Source organism: Erpetoichthys calabaricus, chromosome 13, assembly GCF_900747795.2.
Source record: "Erpetoichthys calabaricus chromosome 13, fErpCal1.3, whole genome shotgun sequence".
Lineage (NCBI taxonomy): Eukaryota > Metazoa > Chordata > Cladistia > Polypteriformes > Polypteridae > Erpetoichthys > Erpetoichthys calabaricus.
The window spans coordinates 55,184,779-55,209,197 of record NC_041406.2 but is presented as its reverse complement, the minus strand read 5'-3'; the positions used below and the strand labels follow the sequence as shown (position 1 = coordinate 55,209,197).

At 37.5% G+C, this 24,419-nt stretch overlaps 1 protein-coding gene across 1 annotated transcript in view; it reads left to right on the top strand.

Annotated features, from left to right (window-relative positions):
- The window catches only part of LOC114663749 (dynein axonemal heavy chain 11), a 341,140-nt gene that overhangs the window by 41,241 nt on the left and 275,480 nt on the right, over positions 1–24,419 (top strand). The window contains 4 exon segments of the mRNA XM_051936024.1: positions 597–721; positions 8,229–8,424; positions 8,678–8,782; positions 14,491–14,886. Of these exon segments, the coding sequence (XP_051791984.1) occupies positions 597–721; positions 8,229–8,424; positions 8,678–8,782; positions 14,491–14,886 (822 nt within the window).

Genomic DNA, 24,419 nt, shown 5'->3' with positions numbered 1-24,419 from the left:
TCTCACCTAGATGACTGCATGCTCGACACGTTGTGCTTTCTATGCTCTTATTACCGCAACTAGCTAGATACATGTACTTACAATATATGACAGCATGAACTGCTTGTAGTTAAGGTTAGTCTTTTATTGGTGTCAACATATTGCAGTAGTTTTATTATAAATAAGTGTTGCTCGCTCTAAAACCGTTCACATGTGAGATGCCCGTGCACTGTGTCATTCCCGGGAATGACATGCAGGATTCCCGAATTCCCTGGAATGGATTCCCTACACTGTATACAATGAAAGAACCAAGTATGGATAGGGTAGGGCCCTGCTCGTGTATGAACCCATAGTCATGCTCAAAAAGCAAGATAAAACAACAGTAATCTATCTCAGTGCAATTTATTGCTGTTTTCTACACAAATGTAACAAACCCAGGTTGTAATTTTGCTTGTTATGATGGCATAATGGTTAATGCCCCTTGAATCTTGTGCTCTGGATTTTAGTCCTGCTCCCTGTCTCTATCAGTGTGCTGTTTACATGTTCTCTTCATTTCTACATGGGTTATTTACAAATTATAAACTTGAGTTCATGATTTTTACTTTTACTTTCTATAGATGGAAAAAGGTATGGGGATACTGAACAAAAACATGCCTGTAGCTTCTGGATGTCTTAAGTGGATAAAAGAGCTCAAGGAAAGGATTGAAAGACCATGGTCAACCTTGACGTTTATCCATCATGGGTGAGATGTAGTTTGCAAACATTTCATTAAGCTGTTAAACATATTTGATCAAAAAGTGCAATTTCATATTTATTTTAGTTTTTCTGTACATTTATTGAAAATATTGAGAATGCTTCCTATTTCAATTTAACTGACAAATACTGCTATCTCACTAAAATCAGCATAGATGAACCACTGTTACACTTAAGTTTCAGTCTTTATGCATACATCCATCCATAGTATCACTACCTGAGATGAGGACAATTCTTTAGTGAGCCATACATTCAGTTTTTAGAAGAACTAGTGGAGCCATTTTATAACTCTTAGGAAGTCAGCAATATTTAGATGTGAGCAAGACAGATGACACATGAAGCAGATCCATAGGCTGTAACTAAAGACATATACAATTCACTTTAAATTGCAGAATAAGAAATCAAAAGTCGAGATTACAATACTGATAACCAGCCATCTGACTCTGAATAATGTGGACTGCCACTTCTCAGTGTTGATGCCAGGTGATCAGTTGATCTGAATTACAAGATCACTTAGAAATAAATTAAAGGAAAAACTTTTCCTAAAGATGCAGGTGAGAAAATCTGTGGATTTTCAGGAGAGGCTACTGCTGATTTAGATGATTAAGAATTATAATAGCCTGTGTAGAATGAAGTGAGGGAAGGAGCATAGAGGTTTGGGAGAAGAAATATTTGAAGGAACATAGGACTATAGACTCCAGAAAAAGTAGACCAGAAAACATTCCAGAACATATTAAAAAATATGGACCTGGGGTATTCAGTGGACAGAAATGGCAGTCATGAAGCATAGTCAAGCATAACTCTTACAAGGCGTAAGGATTAAATATGTACATACAGTATTTAAATCTGATATTCTGGTGTTTTGTAATTTTAGAAATGGAAAGGTGTTTTTGAAAAGAGATTTTGATGAGGTGGGGGTACTAAAGGAAAGTCATGGTGTCATACTGGGATTCTTGGTAATGGCCTTTATGATGCTTGTATAAACAACTGCGTACAAAGCTGCCATTGGCTTTAAAACCTATTGTTTCCTTTTCTTGTCATTTTAATTAAAATAAGACATCCTTTCACTGTTTAATTATGAGGTGTGGTCTAAGATTCTTCCAAGGAAAAGACAGTGAGCAATCAGTGAAATGTAAGTTATCAAAATAGATGGAATGGTATTTGTTCCCAGGAGGAAATTTGGCTTCTTATAGAAGATCTTTAAATAAATAGATACAAAAATATGCAGATAAGTAAATGAATAAATTAATTCATAAATATGCACACACTTTGGTATAAACACATACCAGAATGACTATAAAGCAAGAAAATTAAAAAGAAAGAAAAGTTCTGACTTAACTGTCACTGTCACAGTGAGGCATTATGCGGATCTATTGCTGTTGGTATAAAGGAGCCCCAGTAGCGCTTCTTTACACACTTCTGCTGAATAATATGTTGGCTGAAAGTGTTAGTGTGTCAGAGAGTGGATGTGCAGCTTTGTTCAAAATTTTGTTTTAATTTGTTTTAATTCTGTCCATGGGGTCCAGAGTGCAATTTATAACTAAGCTTATCCTTTTAATTAGCTTCAGTGGGCCTCTCTTGAAGTGATGTTATCAGCCGAGCACACAAAAGCATAGAAAACCGCACCGGCCATCACAGAGTTATAGAAGATGTGAAGGATATCACTTCCCACATTAAAGGAATACTGTTTCCTAAGGAAAAAGAGCCTGCTCTGCCCTTTCTTATATAATTCCTCTGTATTGTGAAGCCAGTGCAACTTGTCATTAATGTGGACCCCCAAGTACTTGTAGGTGTGGACCACCTCTACATCAACTCTTTAAATAGTGACCTAACATAGAGGGTGTTTGGTGTGGCGGTTGTGCTGATGTTAAGATGCAGACAATTCTCTTTGCACCAAGAAACAAACTTCTCCACCCAACACCTACACTTGTCCCTTTTATCAATACACCCCATAAGTGCAGAATCATCTTAGAGCTTCTGCAAGTGACATGACCTGGCATTATATTTGTAGTCTGAGGTGTACAGAATGAAGAGAAAAGGTGACACAACTGTTCCTTGTGGTGCTCAAGGTTTGCTCAAATCCATATCAGAAACACAGTCCTTGAGTCTCAAAAAGTACATTCTGCCTGAAAGATATTCCATTACCTAGGACATCATAGGCTCATCCACCTGCATATCACTGAACTTACCCCTTAACAGAGATGGCTGGAGGCAGACTGCAGTGGGTCCAGGAGGTCTATCACACGTGGACTCATATAGTCCTGGACCAATCTCTCAAATGTCTTCATGATGTGAAACGTAAGTGCCACTGCTATGCAGTCATTAGGTAAATAGGCACCCCTGCCTTCTTTGGAACAGGAACAATGCAGGATGTTTTCCACAGCAGTGACACTTTCTGAAGCCTTAGGGCCGGTTTATACTTCATGTTTAGAATGCGTATGCACACGCATCATGGCTGCCACGTGTTCCCAGCATTCATTTGACGAGTCCTCTGAGCACGTCCTCAGAAATTAATGCAACACATGCACGAGTTGCAGTACCAGCAAAAAGTTGGGAGGCGCAGTGTGATAAAGTTGGAACTTGATGTCAGAATCTCTGTTTACTATCTACATGTGACAGAAAGCCGCTTTGCGGATCCTATAGAACTGATGTGCGTGCTTCAATGTTTGACGAGTGGTTCGATGTGGTGAAGCAAAATGCTGAATACAAATGTATTTGTGGTGCTTTAATATTCAAACGTCAAATATTCCCCATCATATTGACACAATACAATTTTTGCACCTTCACAGCAGCATCAGAATGTATGGCGGTGTATTTGAGCCACAGAGAAAAAAAAGTTAGGGACACGGTGAAAAGGTATATTTTGTGATTAAAGTGGAAATTTCGGCTTAAATCTTGAAATGTCCACTTTAATCTCGTAGTTTATTTTATCTTTGAAGTAGACTGTCATAAACGTCATCTTAAAACCGGCCCGGTTGTTAATCGTTGCGTGCTTGTGGGGCTTCCTTCTGCATTGACAGCAGCGTCAAGCAGCAATTGCCACACAGAACACATTAAATTTATGATTTTCCAGCTCTCTGCATATTTAGAATCCTTAGATTTATACTTGATATCACTTTCATGATGAAATGTATTAAACTATATATTATATTTTGCAGATAAATCGTTAAGTTCATTTAAATAATGAAAACTGTTAATAATCACACATGTGGGGGCGACATGGTGGCAGAGGGGTAGTGCTGTAGCCCCGCAGGGAGTCACGTCTCTGGTGTTCCCTGCCTCCAGTTTGCATGTTTTCCTGGTGGGTTTCCACGGCCTTAGGGAGAGACTAAACAGGTGAAAGAGGATACCACAAAGTTGGTCAGCATAGACCTTAAGATCTCGAGGGCTGACATCTTTTCCAGAGTGTATCTATCTCAGTTGTTTCCTTACTTGGTCTTCAGTTATGGGCAGTCCACACAGATGCTCAGAGGTTAGGCTTAGATTTTTGTTGTTTTCTGTAAGCTGTTACACTGAAAAGTATCTTTTAAAGGATTTGGAATAAATGTACATCTAACACTGTCTGACAAGTTAGCATTTTTCCCCCAATAAGATGTGAGTGTAGTACATTTCCAAGATATAAGCTAGCAAGGCAGGTGCTTGAGGACTTTGTTTACAAATTGAGTCTTGAACGTGATAGTAATACCTCATGTATTGATTTCTCCTTCATGATAAAGCCAGTATAAAATGTGCTACAACCACTAGAGTGCTATGCAAATTGTCTGCCTGTAGCTAAAATTGTGTGCTGTACAATGGGAAATTATTTTATCTGTACAATATTGAATGTATTGTATTAGGTGTACTACAGTTATTTTTTGCTTTATAAAAATATTAAAATATTTGCCATGTATGCCACAAAAATTTAAAGCAATATCTTCAGAAACTAAAATTCAGATTATAAAGGGGGTAGAAGCTGGTTGAAAGAAATGTTATGTAAGAGAATCATTGGGGTTAGCACACAGCCATGAAAGGAGCTGGTGCACAGCATGGAAGAGGGGCCTTGGATAGAGAGAATGTATCTGCAAGCAGGAGGCATGCCTCCTCTGGGGCCACTTACCCATATCAAAGTGTCTGCTTAAGGATCCTGGCTTGAATTGGCTCATGACATTGGGGGAGTTAGTACAGTTGGTGTTGCCTCTGACCCCAACTGTGAGGTTTAGGTATTGGGCAAGGCAGATGAGAGCATGACCAACTCCATGAAAGGATGCATTAGAAGAACGGAATGGTGGCAGCAGTGTTTTAGGGTGGCCAAGGACAGAGAATGAATTTTTAGGCAGAGAATAAAACATGCATTTTTATGTGAAATATAGCAGCATCATTTATTTCTATAGCACATTTTCATACAAAGAATGTAGCCTTATGTGCTTTACAAGATGTTAAAGAAAAAAGTTTCAAGAAAAGAAAAACAGATTAAAAACAGAAAAGAATAGGAACAAATAAATTGCCTACCATAATTAGTAAAAAAGAATAAATAAAAACGTAGATTTTCAAGTTTTAGATAAAGCAAAGTTCTTATTTATAAATTTGTTAAGTCTCTATAATGATACAGCCTATACTATGGTCAAATAGTTGCTGGGGAGGGTAGAAAAAGTTAAAAAAAAAAAAAAAAAAAAAGAAGCTCCAGCTGCAAAATGCTGGAGAAAAAAAACAATCTGCAGGGATTCCAATGACAAAACATCACTAAGACCCCAATGGGCATTCTACCTCACATCAATGTTCTTAAGTAGTTCCAATTGTTTTAAGCTTTGTTCAGAAGATCTGATGCAATGGGTCTTGTCAACATTTGGAATATCTGCTTCCATTCAAACATCTGAAGCACCTGCACAGTAATTTGATCAGGTGGTGGTGTTGCTGAACAGTAAATGTATGAACTGAATTTATCAGTGTATTCTCACAGTTGTCTCTTAAGGTATTTATATACATACATCAGCCTGTCAACTTGTGCAGAAATTAATTGAAGAAAATCTTTGTGAGTGTTAAAGAGTGAGTTGTAAGTTGTGGGTTTAAATAGTAGGGCTTAAAATTATGTGGTGAAAATAAGAGTAGCTTGGTCAGAGATAACAGTTTATGTTTACAAAATTGATAAAGTTTTACGCATATAAAATCATCTTTATAAAATTGGACAGAGGGCAGCAAGTTAATTTTGATGAAGTAGTTCATTCATTAGTAACTAATGATGAATTGTTTTCAAGAATGTTTACCAGGCTAGCAATGTATTTTTTAATTGCCTGGCTATCCTTAAAAACATCCACTAGAATTTCTCCTCCAGGGCTGCCCTTTGTCACCGATTCTGTTCATAACTTTTATGGACAGAATTTCTAGGCGTAGCCAAGGCTTTGAGGGGGTCTGGTTTGGTGGGCTCAGGATTGGGTCACTGCTTTTTGCAGATGAAGTTGTCCCGTTTGCTTCATCAGGCCGTGATTTTCAGCTCTCTCTGGATCGGTTCGCAGAGGAGTGTGAAGCGGCTGGGATGGGAATCAGCTCCTCCAAATCTGAGACCATGGTTCTCAGCTGGAAAAGGGTGGAGTGCCCTCTCAGGATTGGGAGCGAGATCCTGCCCCGTGGAGGAGTTCAGATATCTCGGGGTCTTGTTCACAAGTGAGGGAAGAATAGAGCGGGAGATCGACAGGCAGATCGGTGCGGCATCCGCAGTGATGCGGGCTCTGCATCGGTCTCTTGTGGTGAAAAAGGCAAAGCTCTCAATTTACCAGTCAATCAACGTTCCTACCCTCACCTATGGTCATGAGCTATGGGTAGTGACCGAAAGAACGAGATCGCGAATACAAGCGACTGAAATGAGTTTCCTCCGCAGGGTGTCTGGGCTATTTCTTAAAGATAGGATGAGAAGCTCGGTCATCCGGGAGGGGCTCAGAGTAGAGCCACTGCTCCTCTGCAATGAGAGGAGTCAGATGAGGTGGCTCGGGCATCTGATCAGGATGCCTCCTAGACGCCTCCCTGGTGAGGTGTTCCGGGCACGTTTAACCGGGAGGAGGTCCCGGGAAAAACCCAGGACACGCTGGAGGGACTATGTCTCTCGGCTGGCCTGGGAACGCCTTGGAATTCCCCTGGAAGAGCAAATAGAAGTGGCTGGGGAGAGGGAAGTCTGGGCATCTCTGCTCAAGCTGCTGCCCCTGCGACCTGATCTCGGATAAGTGGAAGAGGATGCATGGATGGAGAATTTCATGAAGAACTTCAAAATACTGACTGTTCAGATATCCTCATATTCTTCAGCTTAACTCTCTTTGATGTATTTGGGTTCACATTCATTTTCTAAGGCCTTGTTGTAAGTCGTAGTCGCTACCTGGTCAAGCTGTTCAACGTGACATGTTAACATGCATTTTATTTCACCAAGCTGAACACCAGTCATATTCAGAGTAGACATCATAACGTTCATTTTACTTTCTGTTTATTACTTGAACATTTAAATAGATATTTAATTTCTTTCTTTGTATCTTTTATATCCTCCATTTTTTTCATTTGTACTTTGTCTCATCATGAGGTTTATTAATAGCGAACCAATGTCTGCAATGCTTTTTATGCACTACTTTGGCAGTTCTGGTGGCATATCTTCATTGAATTATGTTGAGGTGATGGATGATAAGTAAGTCAATACTTTTGGTGAGCAGTATAACGGGTGCCAGATATGGAACACAATGGTCAAATATCTTCCACCACTGCAGCATCACACTCCTCAAAATCTATTTAGTGGCCTGTGTCTTCTTCCTCCTTGTCTGTCTCCATACGTGCTACACCATACTCTGTTGCTGGTTTTAGCATTGCCAGATCTTTTGGAGGTTGATATTTAGAAGGCATATTGCTTTGTGTATCATAGGAACCCTTACCAGGAATATTAGAATGTAAGATATCTTGAATCGGAAACAAAAATAATGAAATTAAAACATTGCTGCCATGGGAGAGGTTGTTTCAAGCACTCATTCTAAACAAATGAAGGAGACTAGTGCAATTAAGGAAACACTCTATAGACATATTTGTCTCAAAGAGTTATCATCTCAAAGGTACTTGGATATTTATGGAGAAAGCCCTGTGTATCTTGGGTGTTTCCACCTGACTGAGTGGGTTTGATAACTTCAGAGATACCCCGGAAGCTGGTTTTAGAAAATATGCTTCTATGTTTTTACCAATTTTTGTGAAGTTTGCCATTGCTATTGAGAGTAATTGATGTTTCACTTACACTAATGGATAAATACTATGCAAAAATATATGGCAAACCATGCTACTGTTTCTAGTTTATTGAGGATGGTATCTAATCTGTCTTTTTTATTACAAGATAGTGCACAATTGATAGCAGCAAAGGTTTACATACCTAATATTATACATTTGTCTTGATTTGTCTTTAGGATGGTACATTCTAAAATGGCTTTGGCACAATAGACATTACTGTTAACATGTGTTTTTCTACATTTTGTGATCATACATATTCATTATTTTAAAAACAGGAGTGTTGAAGGTGCAGATGCAAGAACAGTGTACCAGAGATATTTGGAAATGCTCAGTTTACTGGATTGTTATGAGGATAAGGTCTTCTCAGTTTGGTCCAGTGGCATGGATGAAATATGTGAGTTGAATCTAGATCAACCACTATTAAGGCGAGACGTTTCCAGTGGACTCCTTTCTGTGAATTTTGATCCCAAGGTATAAAAACAAATATAAAATGATGCAAAGCATAACAAATCCTTGTTTTATATTTGCATTATGTTTTATTTCCTAAATAAATGTACAATAGTAACATTTTGTTCTATTGCTTTATATCAGTGAGTTTTTCTTAATAAAGTTATAATTTTGAATTACAATATTATAATCACTTAATGTAAGTCAAATATCATAAAATATCTTCACCTTTTTGTTTAATGAATATAAAATATGTAAGAAACTGGTTTACTTGTAGCTTGCAGCTGTGCTTCGAGAAGTGAAGTATTTGAAGATTTTAAGCCATAAAAGCATTCCAGAGGCAGCTCTACAGGTGTTCGAGAAGAGAGAAAGATTTGTAAAGGTAAATTTTGATCTGAATTTGGATAACATCTTTTAAATGTATTCCCTATTCAGAAAATGGAGTGTTCAAGCACAAGTTTATTGTCATTTTTACATAGTAACATTAGAATAGTGACAGTAGTACAATAACAAAAGCAAGACTTGCACAAAATCATATATACCCAGAATGAAACATATTTATAATTATACAGTATATACACATAGTGCACACTCTGCATGTATATTTGTTATGTAATTTAAATTTAAACTAAGGATAGAAACTGGTCCATAATCTACTGGTGTGAATATAAATGTTAATGTACCATTTACTAAATGGGAGCAGTAAGAATACTGTGCAGGATGGCTGAGGTGTTTAATTATACTTTTTGCCTTTCCAAACCGTATCTCTGAAAGCCGTCTCTTCATTATTGAATATCTGGCTTATGATAAAGGTATTGGAGCTGTTTTTAGCCACATACTCATAGTTAAACAAGCAAAATGGAAGGTAGCTTAGCTCAATAGTCTGTGGCATGTCTGTGTTGGAGATCAGTGTGAGGGATGTGATGCTACTAATTCACCCATGCTGAAGTGTAAAAGTTAGGAAGTCTATAATTTTGTTACAGAGGATGGTACTAATTCCCAAGTTGAGGAGTTTGGCTGTCAACTTTGCTGGTGCAAGTGTGTTAAATGCTGAGGCATAGTCTATAAACAGGAATCTGGCATATCAGATTTTATTATACAGATGTGACTAGATGATATGAAGTGCAAGGAATATAGTATGCTCTTTGATTCGGATTTAGTGATGTGCTAACTGGAGGTGATCATGATTATCTGGAATACTCTTATTTAATATGTCACTGTACCAGTCTCTCAAAGCACTTCATCACAATTGTAGTGAGTGCTAACAGTCTGTAGTCATTCAGACAGTCTTTTTTTGTTTTTGTAGGCACAGAGATAAATTTTGTCCTTTAGATGCAGGCAGAGACCACAGATTCACTCAGTGAAATATTAAATATGTCAGTGAAGACATGTCCAAGTTGTCATGCCCTAAAATTCTATTTGGACTGTATGTATGACTGACCTGAACTGGGAGTTTAAACAAGTTCCAAAAGCACTTCACAATAATACTCATTAGTTGGGGAAATCCTGTCAAAAACTCTGCCTAGATACAAAAAGGGCCTTGTAGAATCTTTATATAAATAAAAATGTTTTTTTTTTCCACAAACTGCCTGGAGGTACAAAAGGCAAAATGGTCAAAATCTAGAAAATCAACTAAAAGCATAGCAAAAGGCACATAAATTCATTATCTCCAGAGCGCATTCAAAGGAAACCCCCAGGAATTTTGGGAGACCCTCCAGATTTATAGGAGTGTCTGTGATTAACATGGAACCTACCTCTTTAGGGACCACCTACAAAACACCTGAAACATAACACTGGCAAAGAAAAATACAGCAGATAATTAACAAAAGAAACAATTACTTAAGTAAATGGCTCTACAAAGAACAAAAAAGGACATAATGCATAGGAAGCATAAAGTTTATTGAGGAGAGAATATTTTGATTGAACTACTTTTGCTTTGTAATATGTGTATACGTCTAAACCTTACCAACATTTGTATTAATTATTATTTCTAATACACTTGGTTGACAAAATATCCCCATACTGACATTTAGCTGCTTTGTTTTTATTAACTTTTTTCTGCATTTTTTCTGTGCTTTAATATAACTGTCCTGGAATACATTGCGGCAAATGTTTGATGTTACAGATGATCAAGGGTTTCTTATTTGGAAATCTGCAGATTGTTTTTGTAGGCTGAAATTCATCTACACATTTTTGGTGAGTCCTATTATGCCATGTCTGTATATATCCATGTCTAATGACAACTTCCTTAATAAGATTCAGATTATGCAGTCATCACAGTCCTGCAGTTATTCCTTTGCCTCTTTAGTTCAGAAGCGAGACACTTTTCTCATGGGTTTCTCAGAATTTAGTTATTCCTTGTAAGCTGGAAGCAAGAGTACTGACAGCCAACAGACTATAGGAGGTGGTGATACAGAAGTGGGCAAGTAAGCATCTTTTATTGAGGTGTGACAGTGATCTAGAGTATCAATCCCCAGAGCAGGTGACATATTGATGATATTTAAAGTAAACATTTCTTAGATTTGCTTTGTTGAGTTAAGAAAATATTAAGATCATATTCGTTCTACTCACCAGTGCATCATAGCTACTCAAGAATTGATTATTTTTTTTTATAGATAATAATTTCCTGCCTACAATTAAATCGTGCAAATACGACACAATTGTTATCTCCGACCATGCCCCTCTAGTCTTGGAGCTAAAATCATTAAGCCCCTCACACTCACCTTGTAGGTGGCATCTTAACCCTCTTCTATTAGCAGACGAGAACTGCACAGAATTTATATCCAAACAAATCAGCTTCTTCCTAGAGACAGACACACCCACAGAGGTTTCTGCAGGAACACTCTGGGAAACTCTAAAGGCCTTCTTAAGAGGACAGATTATTTCATATCTTTCCCACAGAAATAAATTAGAAACCAAGAAACTGTCAGAGCTAAGAAGCGAAATTACTAGAATAGATGAAGAACAAGCCAGGCGTCCAAGTGAAGCTCTTCACAGGAAAAGGCAGGCCCTGCATACAGAACTCAACATCTTAACAACTAAAGAAACTGAGCAACTTATTTATAAGTCAAGACATCATTACTATGAACACGGAGAGAAAGCTAATAAGCTTTTAGCTCAACAAATTCACAAACAAGAAGTTTGCAATGCAATACCAGTAATCACAAACACAAATGGAGAAGAAATCATTGACCATAAAAATATAATGCACGCATTTAGAGATTATTATAAATCCTTATATTCTACTGAGTTCAAAGAAGGCAACACACAATCTAATGCATTTCTGGATACATTACAGACACCACAAATAGATGCTTTAAGTGCTGAGTGAACTGGATAAACCGCTGACGCTAACAGAATTACTAGATGCTATAAAGTCACTTCAGAGCGGGAAATCAGCAGGCCCTGATGGTTACCCCGTAGAATTTTATAAGAAATTCTCCACTCAGCTAGCACCCCTCTTATTGGCAACATTTACAGAAGCTAGAGACAACCAAATACTACCTCAAACATTTCGTCAAGCATTAATCACCGTCTTTCCTAAACAAAATAAGGACTTGTTACAATGTGCATCATACAGACCAATTTCACTCCTGAATAATGATGTTAAGATACTCTCAAAAATTCTAGCTAGAAGGATGGAGAAAGTGCTGCCCTCGGTAATATCACAGGATCAAACTGGATTTATTAAAGGCCGACACCTATCTTCCAATCTCCGACGCTTGTTTAATGTTATATATTCACCAGCAAAATCAAACACCCCAGAGATATTACTATCATTAGACGCAGAAAAAGCATTTGATATGATTGAATGGAACTACCTTTTCACTGCATTGGAGAAATTTGGGTTTAGCCCGAATATTTGTGCATGGATCAAACTACTGTATACCAATCCAGAAGCTTCAGTTTGTATTAACAACATTTGTTCAGACTACTTTAAGCTAGAACGTGGTACCAGACAAGGATGTCCCTTGTCACCACTGCTGTTTGCAATCGCCATTGAACCACTGGCGGTTCACTGTCAAAATTCCTATCAGATAAAGGGGATTATCAGAGAAGGACTGGAACAGAAAATTTCTCTATATGCAGATGATATGGTTTTATATATATCAGACACAGAAAACACTGTGTCTGCAGTTTTAACAGCACTCACAGAATTTCAAAAGATATCTGGTCTTAGAATTAATCTGAATAAAAGTATACTCTTTCCAGTGAATTCACAAGCATATAATATTAGATTGGACACCCTACCTTTCACCATAGCAGATCAGTTTAAATACCTAGGGGTAAATATCACAAGTAAACAGAAAGCTCTTTATCAACAAAATTTTGCCGTCTGTATGGAAAAAATTAAGCAAGACTTGCATAGATGGTCAACCCTTCATCTCACTCTAGCCGGAAGAATTAACGTTGTTAAGATGAATATCCTTCCTAAACTTCTTTTTTTATTTCAAAACATTCCAATATATATCAATAAATCCTTTTTTAAGCAATTAGATTCAACAATAACCTCATTCATTTGGAACTCAAAACACCCACGTATCTGAAGAGCGACCGTACAAAGACCTTGGGCAGAAGGTGGCATGGCTTTACCTAATTTTCAGTTTTATTACTGGGCAGCAAACATACAAGCCATAAAAACCTGGACACAAAAAAAAAGATTTGCTTTCTTGAAATCCCCCCAAAATAATCAATAATCCCTCAGGATGTAAAAGTTAATATTCTGTAATGTTGTACAGACGATCATTCAGTGGATTGTTGGTGTTGGTTTGCAGAGGAATGTTAACACGGACTAGAAAAACCCTTAAGAACTCCCATAGAAGTTAAAAATGGATGCCACTTGATTATGCACCAAAAAAGTCTTCCTTTAGAGAAGATTTAAACTTTTGTGTACTGTATAGTGTTTTCAAAAACATACTCTGTTTCCTCCTCACCTTTTATTTGACAGTTCAGTCCAATCCATTTAAAAATCACAAAAGCCATCTGGCTGTATTGTAGTGTCTGATGTTTTAGCCATTAGCCATGTTTCACAGAAATAAAAAAAACACAGCAGTTTATGTCTCTGAATGTTGTGTAGTTTATTATTCCAGGCAGAGAAGGTCAGTTGCTGCCACTTCTGTTTCCTTATTATGTTTATCTGGTTGTGCTGGCTGCATATAACTGGAGACAGACACTCAGTGTTTAATAGGCTAAAGTTGAATCCTGAATATTCACTTTGTTGCTTAAAAGGGTTTGCCTATCATAAAGTAGTATGTATGGCAACGAACTGAACAAACACAGAAATAACAAAATCATATAGAACAAAACACAGAGATCAGTGAAGAGAAACATGCAACACATTGCCACTCTCTGGTGCTATGAGTTCATTCCTGCTTTGATAAACAAAGAAACGTCTAACATAAATGATAACACTTTGATCCTATAAAATCAGAATCCCTAGAGTCAATTCATTAGTCATTTTCTTCATATTATAGTTTATTCTGATATTGGCCTTCACATCACCATCATTATTTACATTTATTTATTACCACCTTAGTTCAACATGGTGTAAATATTCAGATGATCGATTTTTTTTTTTTACTTTGAATAATTTATTAAAAATGGGAAAAGGTATTTTTTTATGTAAGAGTACCGTTGAAATGTCAGTTCTAGTTTTACTTGTTAGCTGAAACATTATGCAGTTTACTGTATCAACATGGTCCCTATTCTATTATTTGTACTTTCTAAACTGTATAAATTTTCAGTACCTTACATTTCTACAAGAAGTGTCACCATCCATCTGATATTCTATAAAGCTAGTTTGCTTGTTATCCCAAGTGTAATTTGTAGATACAATCAAACTAAGCTGCAAGGTAGACTGGAGTCTCTTTTTCTATTAAAGCATATCAATTGATTGCATAAACAGTGATACCCAAAGGAACTACTGTCCTCTGTGTAAAAAAAATTAGTCACTGTTTTCTTTTTCCAATTGCAATTCCACATCTCTCTGTAGCACTGATGTATGAAGACTGTAGAATGTGAGACTTCTTGAAATATTAACACATTAAGTTATGATTATATCATTCTTGTTTTCTGTTTCTCTTTAAACAGTATATTGGAAACCTGGAACTTCTTGTTACTTGGTACAATAAGCTTAAGTTAACTACGTTGGAAGTAGAGTACCCCTTAATTAGGGATAAACTAAAAGACATTGATAACCAGCTACAAGTGGCCGAAGACAAACTTACATGGCAAGATGACAGCTGTTGGGATTATATAATAAATATGAAGGATACTGTACACAGCCTTGAAAGAGAGGTTCAGAAGACAAAAGACAATGTGGAAGATATTCAAGCAATTATGAAGTCCTGGAGTGATCAGGCACTTTTTTGCAGAAAGGACAACAAAAAGGATGGTTTGTTATATATGGAAGATAAGCAGGAAAAGGTTCAGAAAAGATATAGATCTATACAAGAAGATGGCAAAAGAATACAGAAGTTGGTTGAGGTAAGATTATTTTTGATTTCGAAATATATTTTATATTCTTTTAATTTAGCACATTTACTGACATTTATTAAGTTGCTGTGTATAAATGTCACTTTAACTTAGCACTCTTCAGTGTCACTATGAAAAGCCATGAATTTGTACAAGGCCGTAGTACAGTTGTAGACTATTCTTATATATGAAAATGTGCTATAGATATATATGTTGTTGTTGAAATGATGCATCCTCTGCAACACTAAATGGGCATCTTGTTAATACTTTAGCTAAATTTTGCATGTTGCCCTAGTTTGCTGTTTTAAGTTATTACTGTCCTGATTTTCAACACATTCATGAAAGGAACATGTATTCCACTAAGAATCTTAAAAAACCATGCTAGGAGTGCATTAATATCTGGATGGACAAAAATGTTCAAAAAGAGTGGGTAGGCTGAAAAATCAAGGGCCAGACTAATGTTATAAACATCCAATGAGTGCTTATATGGCTTAGAGATCAGCAAATTATTTATGTCTGTCTATAGCAATTGGAGGTTCTTCAATCAATTTTTGTTTGAATTTTCACCATGGGCTAAATTGATTTGAAATTTGTATTAAATTATGCTGTATTTGCATTTTGCAGATCATCTTGTGATTTGTACATTATGTGACTGCATAACTTACAACCACTGTATATTTATGATGATTTCAAATTGCTATAATGACCAGCATTTCATTGAAAACAGGGTGCTCTTTAATTTTTTTTATAAGCAGGAGGTGGAAGAATGGAAAAATGCTTAGAATTAAGTGCTTAGTATGCATGTTCCATGAAGTGGGACTTTTTTTGGTGAAATTACAGTGACTCAAGGGGTTATTGTTTTTGGAAGGAAAAGAAATACATCAGGAGAATTATTCTAGAATTTTTTTCAACTTTTACCTTCTATCCAGCAGGGGCCGCATGCTCCCTGGGATTATGTTCTTTATTGAATGCAGAACAGACTCGAGCTTTATATACATCTCTTTAGTAACCATGGCGGAAGGTTCAAACAGAGATCTATGTATTTAACTGGCTTTAAAATGTAGCTTCCACTCCTAAATTACAATGTAGCATAATCATTTATACATGAGTATCCAGACTGGAGAGAAAGCAATGGAACAGTACAATCATCATCCAGTTCTTCAGTGGGGAATGTTTGATGAATGCACATCCTCCAGTCCGGCAGAATGTAAGACGGCAACAGGATGGCTTCTGGCTCTATGATGGAACCCTCGCCATTATAAATACTCAGCATATTTCCAATTTTATTGAATGTTTTATAAACTTTGCCAAGTATGGGCCTCTGCCATCTGAGCTGTCTGTGTTATTTATGGACAGTGCCCAAATAGCACCTTTCTCTGTTGTAATCACTCATGGCTTCTATAGACAGTAACCCTGGCTATATATAATGATCAGGGCACATAAGTACTTTTAATTAGCCTGCCTGTGGGTCCTTCACATGTTTCTGTTCATCTCTCTGGTAGTTTACCTCTGTCAGCTGAATTGCATGGTTTCAGCTTTATGGCCTCATAATAGGGGTATGCAATATTTCTGAGACTTTGATGATAAAAATAATTAGACAGTATTTTGCAAATTTTAAAAATGTGTCTGTAAATGTCTTATTGATCTAGCTTGGTCTTGTTAATAGGATATTAATTGTAGCTTGCTAATGAGATTAATGGAGACAACAGTTAAGGAAAACAGGCCCTATTTATTTGATTAAAGCTGAAGTAAAATAGAGCAGAAAAACATGATCTCAGCAATACTTTGGTGATTTTCAAGCAGTGCAAGTATGAGTAAACCAAAAAAACTATTATAATGAGAGTATTTTAGAGAGACACTTATGAATCCAAAGGAAAAAAAATGCTAATCATAATTGAACTATAGGACATGAACATTATAGTCTGGATAAACTAAAACTGCTCTCCTGTAAGGTGAATTGTGCAGCATACAAGCAGGAACAAAAATCTAACATACTCTGGTATACTGTAAAAATCCAAAGTTCTGTCAAATACTGAAAACGAGAATAAACTGTAATATTTGTAAACAAGTTCTGTCATATATGGAACAAAGATAGAAAAAAACAAAACCTATATGTTTACAAATTACTAACGTTCTGTCCAATATTGCACAAAGAAATCAGAAAAAATTATAAAATTCTACAGAGGAAACTTCAAGTTGTGTGACAGAAACACCGGTCTGTCCTCAGCATCTGGCTTCACAGCAGCATAGTTACATGTTAAAACATTTTGTCCGGTGCTGAAAGCTCTCTCAGAAGGGCTGCTTGAGGCAGGGATGCAAAGGTACTTTTTTGCAAATTTCTCCAATTTGGGGAAATGTACTTCTTGTGCTTTCCACTCCTCAAGTGGATTTATATCACTGTCTACCTCCGGTGTCATCAAGTAGCTCTTGATCTCTTTTTCAGTGGCAGTTTGCAGAGACATGCCTTCTTTGAATTCTTGAGTTTTTTTTTTTTAAATAGTTGTTAAAAGACTTTTTTTTTTTTTACTTTTTCTTTTTTGCTCCCTCCCTTGTGTCATTGCCTGCTCCAACTTCTCTAGTCATAGGGGCGGGATGGAGCAGGGCAAGAACGCAGGGATCTGTGTGATTGTTTAAATAATAAAAAAAAAAATGTGCTTTGCAATTGAGGACCCCCAACCAAGAAGGCTTGCAAAATAAAACATGCCCAATTGGCATAAACCTCTTTATAGAGATAAAAGTAATCAGTTCGAACAAATTATGTGGTTCGTCCATTTTATGCCTGACACCTATGGGGCTCTGTACTAGTTCGATTTCACTTAGATTGCATATTTTATTGAGGAATGACAGTTTTCGCCACACAAGCTCCATATGCTGTGACTCATTCATCTCAATCTCAGTATATCACCTACAGTAGTTTCACCTATGTTCAGTTACATTTGTCCTACAGTTGCAGGATAAAAAGGCAATTAATCTTGACACAAAAAAGAAGGTGATTAAGCAGTATGAGGGAGGAAAGAAGGCAAATGCAATCGCAATCGCATGTGACTAAGTTATTCCATTGTAAACAGTGTTTACCGCATATGCTGTACTAGTGGGCTCTGGCTTTGAATCTGGTTAACCTCCAAAGCTTCTGCGTTGTGACTCATGATGTGCCGCTTTGTGTGAACCTCCACAAAGGGGTAATGAAACCACACAGAACTGATTTATCTGTTAATGTTTATTATAAACAGGCTGAAATGTTAAAACAGCAAACATCTGAGTGCTCAAACTCTGCCAGTACAATTCCTCCTCTCACAGTTAACACAATGAACACTGAGAGAGGCTTACACTGATGACGTAACATAACACGGACAAAGAGGCATGTTTTTGATTGTTTTTTTGCAAAGATAGTGACATACTCGATAATTTCAGCTTGCACATCATTAAAACAACAATTAAGATATTATTGTAATGTAGACAATACCCTGTGAGACATTCTGAGACTTTGCGGAATCCTCCTGAAGTTGCTGGATGTCATGGCCGGCCTGTACACTGGTACTGTGAGTGGTGTGCAGAGTGTAAGAGGATCCCCTGCATTTCTCCAAGCTGATTCTGATGTTTGTCAAGGATGTGTTCTTGCTTCTACTCTGTTCAGTGCTTTCATGGACTAGGTGTTGTGCAGAGCTGTGGGGCATCTGCGTTGTGTCTGTTTGCGGAGAGAGTGTAGACCACATTGAGAGGTTTCCTTACCTCTGCAGCAACATTCATGTATCTGGTGACTCTTCCTATAAAGCCAGTATATTGGCAGAGCATGGGAGGTCATGAGGTTGCTGTGTGTGGCGGTTCAGATATCTTTGCAAAAGGACGAAGGTCCAAGTATTTAGAGTCCTGGATGCTATCAAGTGACCTTAGATGAAGACTGAACTCCCTTTTTACTGTGTCTCTTCGGAGTATCCTTCAGTAATGCTGCTATGACTTTGAGTTGAATGAGCGGTTGCTCACGGAGTCCCAAATGAGGCACATTACCTGCATTGTGAAGGATCATTAGTTATGGCACTACGGCCATGTGGCATGATTCCCTGAGGGTGATCCGGCTTTCAGGATCCTCATTGCAGTGATTCTGAGCAGATGGACCAGGCCAAGGGGACCCCCACATAACACCTGGCTGCAGCAGATAGAGGGTCATTTCCGGAGAGTGGGGCTGGACCACGTGTTTGGCTGGGGGGTTGCCAGCTGGGATCCTGAGGTATTTTGTTGTGTGGTGGGTGCAACAACACACTGTACCTGTGCATGCTCCCCAACTTGACTTGACCTGATACATATCGCACACTCCTACCTCATAACATAATGTGTTTGGAATAAAACTTCAAAGGTCACAGTGGCACATTTCAAACCTATTGATTCATACTTGCATTAATTTATGAAAATATATGCACAGAAGTTTTTCATCTTTACTGAGGACTTCAATCAGTGAATTAAAGTGACTATGGTTGAAAGCTATTTTAGTGTTACTATAATTATGCTATTTTTTTCTGCTACTGAGAATCATGAGTTTTAATTGATACTGTATTAAATATTTATTAGCACTCAAAACATTTTATCACCTGCATTTTCAACTGAATGTCTCTATTTTCTTTTTCAAAAGCATAATTTCTTCTGTAAAATGTCAAACTGAAAGATGTACATTTACTTATTGTGCATTTACAGTCTTAACGTTGCATAATAAATATATATAGTACTGTGCAAAAGTTTAGGCAGGTGTGAAAAAATGCCGTAAACCAAGAATGCTTTTAGAAATATAAACAATGATTGTTTATTGTTATCAATTTACAAAATGCAAAGTGAGCGAACAAAAGAAAAATCTAAATCAAATCAATATTTGGTGTTACTACCTTTTGCCTTCAAACCAGCATCAGTTCTTATAAGTACACTTGCACAAGGTCAGGGATTTTGTAGAATTATAGTCAGGTGTATGATAACCAATTATACCAAACAGGTGCTAATGATCATCAATGTCACACGTAGGTTGAAACACAGTCAATAACTGAAACAGAAACAGCTTAAAACTGGGAGAGGAACAGCCAAACTCTGCTACCAAGGTGAGGTTGTGGAAGACAGTTTCATGTCATGGCAAGATTGAGCACAGCAACAAGACACAAGGTAGTTATACTGCATCAGCAAGGTCTCTCCCAGACAAAGATTTCAAAGCAGACTGGGATTTCAAGATGTGCTGTTCAAGCTCTTTTGAAGAAGCACAAAGAAACTGGCAACGTTGAGGATCGTAGACGCAGTGGTCGGCCAAGGAAACTTGTGCAGCAGATGAAAGACACGTCAAGCTTATTACCCTTCGAAATCGAAAGATGTCCAGCAGTGCCATCAGCTCAGAACTGGCAGAAACCAGTGGGACCCAGGTACACCCATCTACTGTCCGGAGAAGTCTGGCCAGAAGTGGTCTTCATGGAAGAGTTGCAGCCAAAAAGCCATACCTCCGACGTGGAAACAAGGTCAAGCGACTCAAGTATACATGAAAACATAGGAACTGGGGTGCAGAAAAATGGCAGTAGCAGAAGGTAGTTTGTTCGTCGAAGGGCTGGAGAGCGGTACAATAATGAGTGTCTGCAGGCAACAGTGAAGCATGGTGGCGGTTCCTTGAACGTTTAGGGCTGCATTTCTGCAAATGGAGTTGGAGATTTGGTCAGGATTAATGGTGTTCTCAATGCTGAGAAATACAGGCAGATACTTATCCATCATGCAGTACCATCAGGGAGGCATATGATTGGCCCCAAATTTATTCTGCAGCAGGACAACAACCCCAAACATACAGCCAAAGTCATTAAGAACTATCTTCAGCGTAAAGAAGAACAAGAAGTCCTGGAAGTGATGGTATGGCCCCCACAGAGCCCTGATCTCAACATCATCGGGTATGTCTGGGATTACATGGAGACAGAAGGATGTGAGGAAGCCTACATCCACAGAAGATCTTTGGTTAGTTCTCCAAGATGTTTGGAACAACCTACCAGCTGAGTTCCTTCAAAAACAAAAGGTTGCCATTGATTTCAGGCAAGATTGCTTTTCTCATGTACAACTGTACGTTGCATTCTTAACAGTAAGCTTGCACGGCTTGGTCATATTACAACCGGAGTGCTGAACTGACAACGTCGTATACAAACAGCACTGTAACAATCGTAATAAACAAACAAAAAAAAAAAGCAAAGAACCCTTGGATTTAATAAAAAGGCTCCTTCCTTGGCGAATCAAGGAAAAAGGAAGACCTTATATGGCGTTTGTTTATAAAACCGCGGAAAAGCTGTGTTTTAAGGCTGCTTCACAAAAAAAACAGATCCTTAACAAATTGTTACTGGGATATTTTCCATCAATTTAAAAAGCTTTTCTTCTTAATAAAAATTTAAAAGCAGTACTTCGCGGGGATTTAGAGATATATATATATACTAGCAAAATACCCGCGCTTCGCAGCAGAGAAGTAGTGTGTTAAAGAGGTTATGAAAAAGTAAAGGAAACATTTTAAAAATAACGTAACATGATTGTCAATGTAATTGTGTTGTCATTGTTATGAGTGTTGCTATACACACACACATAAACATATATATACATATATACATATCTACATATAGACATATGTACATATATATACATATACACATCCACATATATATATATCAACATATATATATACACACATACATACACACATATGTACATATACATATACATAGATACATAAACATATATACATATACACATACATAGATAGATACACACACATACATATATATATATATATACACACATACATACATAGATACACACAGACACACACACACATATATATATATATATATATAGCAAAATACCCGCGCTTCGCAGCGGAGAAGTAGTGTGTTAAAGAGGTTATGAAAAAGTAAAGGAAACATTTTAAAAATAACGTAACATGATTGTCAATGTAATTGTGTTGTCATTGTTATGAGTGTTGCTGTCATATATATATACATATACACATATACACACACATATACACACATGTACAGATATATTATATATACATATACACATTATTTTTTATATATATATATATATATATATATATATATACATACATACATACATATACACACATAGATGCACTTACAATAACATAGAAATCAATATAAACAACATTAACATCATTATCATATGAGAATATGAAGTAATATATAAGAAGCACATTTCATATAAATATAAATTATTAAACAGTAAAATCTTCTTCTATAATTTGCTACCGTGGCTTTTCGTTGGTCTGTCCAGGATTTTAAATCACCTGTAGCTTGCAAACCGTTTCACCTATTGACTTGAAATCTGGTACACATATAATACGTCAGGTCTGCTATCCGCTTTATGGGTGATGATGATAAAAGAATTTGAACAATATATAAGAAGCGTATAAATTATTAAACAGTAAAACATTAACATTTAAGAAGTAAAGTTACATTGAGTACTACTGCAGTGCCTTCGGGTATACCTCATTTTTTCTTTGCTCATTACATGCTTAAATGTATACATTTTTTGGTGTACCTACCCGAGAACACGCGACATATAACCGACCGTGGGAGAAGCATGGATTTTAAACACGCGTTGATTTCATCTGCTGGTCTCCCTCGTGGAATAACTGGTAATGTTTGACTAAAATCTACAGCGAGTAAAACGACATTACCTCCTTTTTTTTTTTTTTACGATCTCTGAGATCTTGCTTTTCTGCGGTGGGTTGGCACCCTGCCCAGGATTGGTTCCCTGCCTTGTGCCCTGTGTTGGCTGGGATTGGCTCCAGCAGACCCCCGTGACCCTGTGTTTGGATTCAGCGGGATGGAAAATGGATGGATGGATGGAGATCTTGCTTTTTTCGGTTCAAGGCTTCATAAGCTGTTTTATGTTCCATGGTGTACTTAATAAGTACTAATTATCCCAAACCATCATCTTTGAATGTTGCAAGACTTTCGCCTTGTATGTAGATCGGGGTAATTACATTCATTGCATTCCTAGTCTGAATCACAATCTGATTGTATGGGTGGTTACCTGGCACTGTAGGGTTGCCACCCGTCCTTTAAAATACGGAATCGTGCCGCGTTTGAGAATGAAATTGCGCGTCCCGTTTTGAATCAATACTGGACGGGATTTATCCCGTATTTTTTTTATCATTTTTTTTTTAAAGCAGCGTGTCATGTAAATCATCCCACACGCATTTTATGAAGATGCCTCCTTTCCTACTTTTGATTGGGTAATACTTGATGTCATCGTTAGTTTGATTGGTCTTTTTAACTGTCCAGTGAGGAGGGCGTGTCTTTTAAGTAGAGTCCGCAAAGTGTTGGCACTGAGATGTGGCGTCAGCGCCATAGTTGAAGCCCGTAACGTTGCGGTCAGCAAGTCGGCTAACATCCGCCATGTGCCGTCTTTCAGTTGCGAGAAGCAGATCATAGAATGGTTGAAACTGTTGCCCCTAACGTTGCGCCACGGCGTGTGGTTCGTTTATACCTCGTGTCTTCTCATTAAACTTTTATCTCGCGAATATGTTATTGCAATCCTTAACGGGAGCGTTTCAATAAACTGATTGAAAATAGTTTAGCATTTACCTTTTTAGTAAAAGGCGAGCTTTTAAGCCTGAGAAATCACCCCGTAAATGCACACGTTTAATTGCACATGTGTTAATATGTATGGTTACACAGTAGTAAAAGACAGTGAACAACGTCAGTTACCTTTGTTCCCGCGTTTGATAAAAGGTGAGCTTTTAAGCCTGAGAAATCACCCCGTAAATGCACACGTTTAATTGCACATGTGTTAATATGTATGCTTACACAGTATTAAAAGACAGTCAAAAATTAACGTCATTTACCTTCGTTCCCGCGTGTGACTCGTGCTGTAAATCTCTTCCTTGTTTTTAGTTCACGTGATTACGTAGGAGGCGTGATGACGTGATACGTGACTCCGCCTCCTCCATTACAGTGTATGGACAAAAAATATGTTCCAGTTATGACCATTACGCTTTGAATTTCGAAATGAAACCTGCCTAACTTTTGTAAGTAAGCTGTAAGGAATGAGCCTGCCAAATTTCAGCCTTCCACCTACACGGGAAGTTGGAGAATTAGTGATGAGTCAGTCAGTCAGTCAGTCAGTGAGTGAGTCTGTCAGTGAGGGCTTTGCCTTTTATTATTATAGATACTAATAAAAGGCAAAGCCCTCACTGACTCACTGACTGACTGACTGACTCACTCATCACTAATTCTCCAACTTCCCGTGTAGGTAGAAGTCTGAAATTTGGCAGGCTCATTCCTTACAGCTTACTTACAAAAGTTAGGCATGTTTTATTTCGAAATTCTACGCGTAATGGTCATAACTGGAACCTGTTTGACTGACTCACTCATCACTAATTCTCCAACTTCCCGTGTAGGTAGAAGTCTGAAATTTGGCAGGCTCATTCCTTACAGCTTACTTACAAAAGTTAGGCATGTTTTATTTCGAAATTCTACGCGTAATGGTCATAACTGGAACCTGTTTGACTGACTCACTCATCACTAATT